Source organism: Zeus faber (genome assembly GCF_960531495.2).
Source record: "Zeus faber genome assembly, chromosome: 2".
Classification (NCBI taxonomy): Eukaryota; Metazoa; Chordata; class Actinopteri; order Zeiformes; family Zeidae; genus Zeus; species Zeus faber.
The window spans coordinates 51,407,821-51,417,737 of record NC_137189.1 but is presented as its reverse complement, the minus strand read 5'-3'; the positions used below and the strand labels follow the sequence as shown (position 1 = coordinate 51,417,737).

Sequence of the window (9,917 nt, the reverse complement as noted above, 5' to 3'; positions counted from 1 at the left end):
GGCTGGCAGATGAAAGGAAAAACGAGCGGGGGAGGGGGGGCAGTCACAGAGCGATGAAAGTGAGACAGATGAGGAGAGAGAGGGAGACAAAAGGTGAAGTGAGAGCGAGAGGGAGAGACAGCGAGCGAGGGAGGGATGGGAATGGAGGTGAAGAAATCCCCCGAAACCCGCGGTGAGCTGCGCTGCCGATGATCTCCCGTTGCCGCGGTTTCCCATCGTCGCTCCCCTAACGACCGTCGCCGAGGAGGCGGCGAGGAGCCTGTTGCCAGGAAACCCTGCAGTCGCCACGGCGATGGAGTCCCCTCACCAAGATGGAGAGGTAGAACGGAGGACTGGAAGACTGAGCCCACATGTGTGAATAACGGAGGAATGGATCTGCTCCCTGGGCTCTGAGGAGGAGGAGGAAGAGGGGGAGGAAGAGGAGGAAGAGGAAGAGGGGGAGGGGAACGTTCTTCTTCCTACTTTGGAAGGATGGAGCAGCCTTGGAGGTAGAGGAAGAACCTCGGACGGAGGAGAAGAAGGAGAGAAGACGACAAGAAAGGAAGAGAGGGGGAGACAAAGAGGAGAAGGAGGAGGAGAAGACTATAAGAACAGGGGAGGAAAACAAGGAGAGAGAGAGAGAGAGAGAAGAGACGGCTGGGGCAGGGAGACAGGCGTACAGACAGACAGACAGACAGACAGGTGGTATACCATGGAGATCCAGTCTCCTGCTCCTTCCTCCTCCATCTTCAGTCCGAGATGTTTGGCCTCCAAGATGGAGGTCCACCGGTACGTACCTTCACCTGGCTCTCCACCTCTGTCCATCCCTCCATCGCTCCATCCCTCCACCTCCACCGTCACCTCCACCACCTCCACCTCCCTCCCTCTCTCCGCTTCTTGCTGCTTCCATCCATAGTTGGAGACTTTCATCCCCATGAAGTATTGGAGGTGTTTACATGTTTAGGGTTGTAGATGACTCAGGTCAGCGTGGTACTTTCAGGTGTTCTTGGTTGTGTTGTTGTCAGTGTGGTACTTTCAGGTGTTCTTGGTTGTGTTGTTGTCAGTGTGGTACTTTCAGGTGTTCTTGGTTGTGTTGTCAGTGTGGTACTTTCAGGTGTTCTTGGTTGTGTTGTTGTCAGCGTGGTACTTTCAGGTGTTCTTGGTTGTGTTGTGGTCAGCGTGGTACTTTCAGGTGTTCTTGGTTGTGTTGTTGTCAGTGTGGTACTTTCAGGTGTTCTTGTTTGTGTTGTTGTCAGTGTGGTACTTTCAGGTGTTCTTGGTTGTGTTGTTGTCAGTGTGGTACTTTCAGGTGTTCTTGGTTGTGTTGTTGTCAGTGTGGTACTTTCAGGTGTTCTTGTTTGTGTTGTTGTCAGCGTGGTACTTTCAGGTGGTCTTGGTTGTGTTGTTGTCAGTGTGGTACTTTCAGGTGTTCTTGTTTGTGTTGTTGTCAGTGTGGTACTTTCAGGTGTTCTTGGTTGTGTTGTTGTCGGCGTGGTACTTTCAGGTGTTCTTGGTTGTGTTGTGTAAAACGTGGCGTCCATCAGGAAGTTGCAGGAAGTTGCGTCGCTCCCTACTGGACACCTGCTGTAGCTGATGTTCCACTTGGGATGTGCTCCAGAAATGAGAAAAAAATAGTAAATAACAACTGACAAAACATGTCATGACCACATGAGGCACGTCACCGTCATGTGAGCTGCAGCAGAGCTTCGTTTCTGTTTTGTCTACCGCAGTGCCTCTGAGCAAGGTGGAATCAGAGCGCCATCAGCCCAGTCCACTGAGCCTCAACAAGTTGTCAAAGCTCAACGCTGTCGTCCACCATGTTTGTTTACTCTAAAGTCACGTCTGATCATGTGAGATTTTGGGTTTTAAGAGTTTTAATCTGGTGTAGGACTCGTTTGATGGGGAATGGAATCTGTTAGTGTGTGGATGGAATCTCAGACGTTGCAGAGATTGGTTGAATTTGCTTGAATTATTATGATGCAGAATCAGGATCCGTGTCCTCAGTCTTCAAGTTGCTTTTCTTTCATCTCTGACATGTTTGATGGATGGTGGCCATATTCTGTTTTGCCAAACAAACAAAGTCTTCATTGAAACGTCTCCAGGTTCATGATTTGTCAATGAAGGAGGTGAGACCAGGGTGGAGACCAGGGTGGAGACCAGGGTGGGGCTGAGTCCTGGTCTTCGCTTCCGACTCAATGTTCCCCCTGGGGCGGTGGTGACGGGCTCCACCTGGACGCCCGTAAACCTCCAGACCCCACACCCTGCGCACGCTACCAGGGGGTGTGTGTGTGTGTGTGTGTGTGTGTGATCGCATGGTGACCCGACACATGCCTGCACGCCTCCTTTCATTTACATTTCATCCACATTTCACACACACACACACACACACACACACTCTGTGGAACACAGCGTGCACTGTGCCTCGGAGTCATGTGACCAGGAGCTTTACACAAACTTTTATGAGTGGTGATAAAACAGGTTTTCTCTTTGTCTCCACCCTCCACCACCTTCTGCGATCGGTGGTCGTCATGGTGCTTTTAAAGGAGAATTCCACCGTGTGTCCATGTCCACTCAGGAAGTGAGTCAGTGCTGGTGGAGACTCAATTATGGCAGCTTGGTAAATAACACATGTGTAGTAAACATTTTGTTTTGGCGTGGGGTGCTCATGATGATTCAGGCCAGATGACAGAGACGATGTTTTACAAAGTGGTTTTTAATCCCTGTTTATAATCAATCACGTACGATGCTCCCAGCTGTGACCAGTCCAACAACGTCCGTCCACAAGTTCTTCATGTTCAGGATGTTGTGATTTCCGAGGGCACTTGAACGCACCCCCCGATGGGCCCCCCTGGTTGCCCCCCCCTGGTGGACCCCCTGGTGTAATGATGGAAACCAGGAACTACAGCAGCAACCGGGCCCCCTGGGCAGCGCTCAAGGCTCCCGTTCGCTTTAAGCACCATCCAAATTGGCGGACGCACAGAGCCAATATGGCGGCTTTGCGACCTGAAAATGGGCGACAGAACGATAACGATAATTATCGCAATATAATAATTATATTTTGATCATTTTGATTACGTCTTCCGCCGATTTGTTCATTTACAGTAGAAGCCTTTGGCACACGGCAACAAAAAAGCCGATCTCCAGCTGAGCTTTCACCTCCAGCTAATCACGTTTGTGGATATAGAAAGAAGCCAGCTCCATCCCTCCTCCCCTCCTCCTCTTCTCCCCCCCCCCCCCTTCCTCCTCCTCCTCCTGCCCTCCTCCTCTTCCCCCCCCCCCCCCTTCCTCCTCCTCCTCCTCCTCCTCCGTCAGCAGCTGTGTTTGTTTTGGTTTTCACATGGTTTGTCGTTGTTTGTGTTTCTTCCCTCGTCTCCTCTCATTGGCTCCCCCTTCCGGGCGGAGCCTTGGATCCCAACGCTCCGGTCGTCGGCGCTCGCTCAGTCGTTGCAGCACCAACCGACCGATAGTGTTTCTGCTACGTCTTCGCGGCCCCGTGGCCCTGCGGCTCCGCCCGCTGTTGCGGCTCCGCCTGGTGTCGTGGAGCAGCTCAGTGCGGCTACGAGCGCTGGAGCTGCATCACAATGCAGCTGCTGCCACTGGAAATCAGATCTGCTACAGCTCCACCTCTGGGTGGAGGGGGACAGGCACACACATACACACACATACACACACACACACGCACACACACATAGACACACACACGCATACACACGCACCCACACACACACACACACACACACACACACACACACACACACACACACACACACACACACACCCGCACCCACACACACATACACACACATACACACACACACACACACACACACACACACACACACACACACACACACACGCACCCACACACACATACACACACACACACACACACACACACACACACACACACGCACACACACACACACACACACACACACATGCACTGTGTTATATTTAGCAGCCAAAAGTGTTGGAATTTTAAGTTCCAAAGGGTTCTGTTGTTGATGCAGACACATTGTCACTGCCTCCACAGCATCGCTCTCTGTCTCTCTCACAGCCGTAGGCCTCCTCTCATTTTTTCTTAATGTGGAGAATCCAGAATGTTCTATTTGAAGGCCGTTGGGGGAAAAGTGCAGAGGAATTTCTGTGTGTGTGTGTGTGTGTGTGTGTGTGTGTGTGTGTGTGTGTGTGCAAACAGCCGCACGTCAGGTTGTGAGGAATCACCAGAGTTTCCCTGAATCCTCCTGCATCTCAAAGCAGCTCCGCCGCCTCCACCCAACTTTAAACACGGAGCGCTGCGGCGGCCATCTTGTTAATATCAAGCTGAATGACGAGGTCGCGCCCAGGACTCATTCATTTATGAAAACACATTATTAAAACAGGACTTAAAACGCTCACATCAGCGTCGCAGGCCAGGAGGGGCGTGCGCAGCTTCTTCATAACATTCAGACGCAACACTGTACGGACGCCTCCCTGGTGGAGGCTCGGAGAACTACACCACCACGCAGGGCGGGGTTCTGATGTCGGCCTTTTCAGGAATCTCCGTTTTACTTCCTCCGCAAAAATACTCAACAAATAGAGTTTTGACAAACCTCCACCCTGGAAGGTGTTGTCCAAAAGCTTCGTTTCTAGTTTCCAAACCGCTGTTTTCCTGCAGGCGGAGCCAAAACAGCGAGAAAATACAACGTTTTCAGAAATGTCCGTTTATGTTTGGACGGGGCCTGAATTGTGAATCCAATCAGATCCAGTGACTTGAAGGTTTAGTTTCTGGTTACTGTGAGTCGTACTGGGGACAGGCTTGGGGATGGGATGGGGGACACGCTGGAGGACGGGCTGAGGGACACGCTGGAGGACGGGCTGAGGGACACGCTGGAGGACGGGCTGGGGGACACGCTGGAGGACGGGCTGGGGGGCTCGCTGGGGGAAGGGCTGGGGGACACGCTGGAGGACGGGCTGGGGGGCTTGCTGGGGGAAGGGCTGGTGGACATGCTGGGAGACGGGCTGGGGGACACACTGGAGGATGGGCTGGGGACATGTGGGGACAGGCTGGGGCACGGGCTGGGGACACGCTGGGGGACATGCTGGGGCACGGGCTGGGGGACACGCTGGAGGACGGCCTGGGGGACACACTGGGGGGCATGCTGGGGCATGGGCTGGGGGACACGCTGGAGGACGGGCTGGGGGACGGGCTAGGGGACACACTGGGGGACATGCTGGGGCACGGTCTGGGGGACACGCTGGGGGGACGGGCTGGGGGACATGCTGGGGGACAGGCTGGGGCACGGGCTGGGGGACACACTGGGGGGCATGCTGGGGCATGGGTTGGGGGACACACTGGGGGACATGCTGGGGCACGGGCTGGGGGAGGCTCTAGAGGACACTCTGGGGGACACATGGGGGAGGCCCTAGGGGACTCATGTGGGAGGCTCTAGGGGACACTCTGGGGGACACATGTGGGAGGCTCTAGGGGACGCTCTGGGGGACACATGGGGAGGCCCAAGGGGAGGCTCTGGGGGACACATGGGGGAGGCATGACGTGTGTTTCCAGTTTGCAGACTCTCATTTCATTGTGTTTCCCTCCCTGATGCTCTAATGACTTCCAGGCGAGCTGCTCTGGACGGTGCTTTCAGAACCATGAAGACCAATCAAACAAACACTTCCTGCTGCAGCAGGATGTTGATGTGTTGTTACGATGTTGTTATGTTATGTTGTTATGAATCACTATGGAAACGAGACGTGAGATCAAACCCCAAATTGATCTCATGAGGCCTGAATAAATACAGTATCATCACATATTGATGATTCATTTCTCCTTTGACACCCGAAGACCCTGCTGATGTTGTAACCACGGACTCAGGTTGCCACGGAAACCGACTGCAGTCAGCGCCGGGCGTGGAGAATCTTCCCATGATGCTTTGCGTGGGATTCACGGGGATTAAGCCTTTTTTGCCGTTTGACACACTTCCCCCTTTTTGGGCCTTTTTCTATTTTTAGTTCCTCTCTGATATCATGACATGTCTGTGATTCAGCGGAAACATCTCGTCCTTTGTTCCACTGTCCTTTCCTCCACCCTCCTCCACCCCATCCTCCACCCCTCCTGCACCCTATCCTCCATCCCTCCTCCACCCCATCCTCCATCCCTCCTCCACCCCATCCCCCCCCCCCCAAAAAATCGTCTGTCATCAATGTCAGACAGTTTAACCGTCAATCAGGCTTAACCTAGTGTGTGTGTGTGTGTGTGTGTGTGTGTGTGTGTGTGTGTGTGTGTGTGTGTGTGTGTCCTCATGTGGTTGTGTAGTTAAATGAACCAGGTGTGTTGAGGTGGGACATTAGAGGAAGGTCACCACAGTTCAATGTGATGGAGCTGATGGATACTTCACTACTTCAGGCTTTTGGGGGAAATGGCAGTTCATACCTGGCAAGCCAGCGCTCACACCGTACGGTGAATGGTCACAGAGATAATTCAGAGTTTTCTTCTTCTTCTTCTTTGTTCTGCTCCCGTTAGTGGTGGCCACAGTGGATCATCTGCCTCCAACACCTCCTGTTCTACGCATCCTCCTCCCTGACACCACCCGCCTGCATGTCCTCCCTCAGCACCTCCATCAAGCTTCTCTTTGGCTTCCTCTTTTCCTCTTGCCTGGCAGCTCCACCCTCAGCCTCCTTCTCCCAATGTAACTCTCATGTCTCCTCCACACGTGTCCAAACCATCTCAATCTGGCCTCTCTCACTGTTCCACCAAACGGTCCAACCTGAGCTGTCCCTCTAATGTCTTCATTCTTAATCCTGTCCATCCTTGTCCCTCCCAATGAAAACCTCCACATCCTCAACTCTGCCACCTCCACTTCATCCACCTGCCTTTTAGTCGGTGCCACCGCCTCTAAACCGAACAACATGGCTGCTCTCACTACCGTCCTGTACACCTTCCCCTTCACTCTGGCTGGAACCCTTCTGTCACACATCACTCCGGACACTCTTCTCCACCCGCTCCACCCTGCCTGTACTCTCTTCTCCACCCGCTCCACCCTGCCTGTACTCTCTTCTCCACCCGCTCCACCCTGCCTGTACTCTCTTCTTCACCGCTCTCCTGCACTCTCCGCTTTGGATGGTCGACCCCAAGTACTTGAACTCATCTGTCTTCTCCACCTCAGCGTTTTAAACAAGTAAAATCCTTGCTTGTTTGTTTTTGTTGTTATTTACTCAGCTTTTGAGACGCTGGAAGGTGGATTTCTCTGGTTCCCCAGGAGCTAGACTAGCTGATCCCATCTGCAGCCATGCATTGAGCTAACCCAGTTAGCACCCAGCCCGGCGCTCGTTCTGTCGGATAGTAGTAGTAACCCAGTACAGTGATACAGTATGCAGTACAGTATGCTACATACAGTACAGTAAGGCAGTGAGGACCCCTGGTGAGTTCCGCATTGACAGTCTTGATGTAGAAACTCCGTCTCAGTGTCTGTTCTCGCTGTGTTGCCGTGGAGGCTCTTTCTCCACCACAGCACCTGGAACAGTTTGTTGTTGGGGTGATGAGGATCCTTCATGACCCTGCAGCTCTGCTACTACACCTCCTGGTGTATAAGTCCTGCAGGGAAGGGAGGATAGTTCCAGTGGTACGTTCAGCTGAAGGCACCACCCTCTGCAGGGCCAGCCTGTCCTGAACAGTACAGTACAAAGCAGGCAGTGATGCTGCCTGTCAGGATGCTCTCCACCGCTCCACAGTAGAAGGACTTGAGGATCCTCACCGAGACCCTGAGTTTCCTCAGCTGCCTGAGGTGGTAAAGACGCTGCTTCTCCTTCCTCACCAGAGTGTCTGTTTGTAAAGTCCATGTTAAATCCTCTGTGATGTGGACTCCAGGTACTTGAAGCTGCTCACCCTGTCCACGGAAGTCCCACGAATCACCAACGGAGCATGCTCGGTTGTAAACCTAAAGATCCTAAATCCTAAACCTCTCCAAAAGTCCACAATCAGCTCCTTAGTTTTGCTGACGTTCAGGTGGAGGCTGTTGTCCTGGCACCAGAGTGACAGGTCGGCCACCTCCTCGCGGTAGGCCTTCTCATCGTCGTCCTTGATCAGGCCACCACCACAACGGTGTCTTCAGCAAACTTGATGATGGTGTTGGAGCTGGACCTGGCCACACAGTCGTGTGTACAGGGAGCACAGTAGGTGGCTGAGGACGCAGCCCTGGGGGGATCCTGTGTTCAGGTCGAGGAAGCTGGACATGTTCTTCCCCACCCTAACCACCTGGGGCCGGGCTGTGAAGAAGTCCAGGATCCAGGCACACAGGGGAGTGTTCAGTCCTAGCTCTTGCAGCTTGACAGCCAGTCTGGTGGGGACTATGGTGTTGAAAGCTGACTATAGCCTCTCGGAGCACTTCATGACCACTGAGGTGAGGGCCACCGGACGGTAGTCATTCAAGCAGGCTGGAGAGGTGATCTTCGGGACAGGAATGATGGTGGATCTCTTGAAGCAGGACAACACCACTGATTCAGCCAGGAAGGCGTTGAATATCCTAGTGAACACCGAGGCTTAGCTGGTTAGCACAGCTATTTAGTAGTCGCCCAGATATGCTCTCTGGGGCCCGCAGCTTTCCTGGTGTTTACCCGCATCAGAGCCCTCCTGACGTCAAGCTCAGACACAGAGTGGGAGAGAGTGAGATATCCCCAGCGGTGTAACTCCAACTACCTGGCGAGCTAGCGGTGTTGTTGCCAGACTCAAACCACGCAAAAAAGGAGTTCACTTTGTTGGCTATGGAGGCGTCCACACTCGTGGCTGAGGAGGAGCTGCTGTTGTAGTTCGTAATAGTCCGCAGCCCCTGCCACAAGCATTTGATGTCCCATTGCTCCATCTTTCGCTCCACTCCGTGCCTATACATCCGTTTAGCGTCCTTCACCGCCCTCCGCAGATCGTACGACGCTGTGGCTTTGTTACTGTCCATTTTACCGGATACAAGACCGTCGTTGTTAGGGGCTGTGCGAGCATTCAGAGCGCCACGGATGGATTTATCGATGGTTTCTGGTTTGGAAATATCCAAACTTTCACCGTGGAACGATGCTATCCGCTAACATAGCTATAAAGCTCGTAGCTTCTTCCGTAAACTCGCTGACGTCACTGGAACGTGATTGGAGCATGACCCAGTCTACGTCAGAGCGTCCTAAAGCGCGGCTTCTGATCGGTCTGACCACTGCTTTACGTCCCTCATCACCACCGTTCCACGCACGGTGCACGGCTTGTAAACAGGAATTAAAGCAATGGCGGCGTGGTCCGAATTCTTGAAAGCAGTGAACATGGTGTAGCAGTGTCCAAAGTTCTTTCTCCCCTGGTGGCACACGTGATGTGTTGGTGGGAATTTCGCTGAACTTTTTCAGTTTCGCCCCTTTTAAGTCCCCAGTCACCACCACAGTCATGTCAGGATGTTTGTTTTGAGATCCGCACAACACATCACACAGGTCGACAGGGCTGTGTCGGTGTCCGCCTGCGGTCGAATCTAAACAGCTGAGCCCGCTGTGATGATAATCGTGCTGAATTCCCGGGGGAGATAAAATGGACGGCATGAGATGTTCCAACTACGGCGAGCAGGAGCGGGCGAGAGTCCTGATGTTGTTGGGGTTACACCAGTGGCTCTTTGTCATGAGGCAGACGCCTCCACCCTTGGATTTCCCCCAACTCCTCCGATCTGTCGCCACGGAACACGGAGAAGGACTCGGCTGGATGAATGAGGATTCAGCCATGTCTCCGTCCGTCAGGCAGAGGACGCAGCAGTTCCTCGTGTCCCGTTGGAATTTAATCCTCGCTCGAAGTTCATCCGTCTGGTTCTCCAGAGACTGAACGTTGTAAGAAGGAAGCTTGGCAGAGGTGGACGCTCAGGTTGCGTCTTCATTCTGACCCGAACGCCACCTGGTTTACCCCGTGGAATAGTGGCACCAGCGTTGTTGTTGCTGTTGTC

The 9,917-nt window shown here is 53.3% G+C and overlaps 1 protein-coding gene across 1 annotated transcript in view; it reads left to right on the top strand.

Annotated features, from left to right (window-relative positions):
- Positions 1–691: 691 nt before the first annotated feature.
- enah (ENAH actin regulator) overlaps positions 692–9,917 on the top strand; it is a gene marked incomplete at its 5' end in the record, with an annotated part of 66,728 nt that continues 57,502 nt past the window's right edge. Inside the window, 1 exon segment of the mRNA XM_080024345.1 lies at positions 692–768. Coding sequence (XP_079880471.1) covers positions 692–768 — 77 coding nt within the window.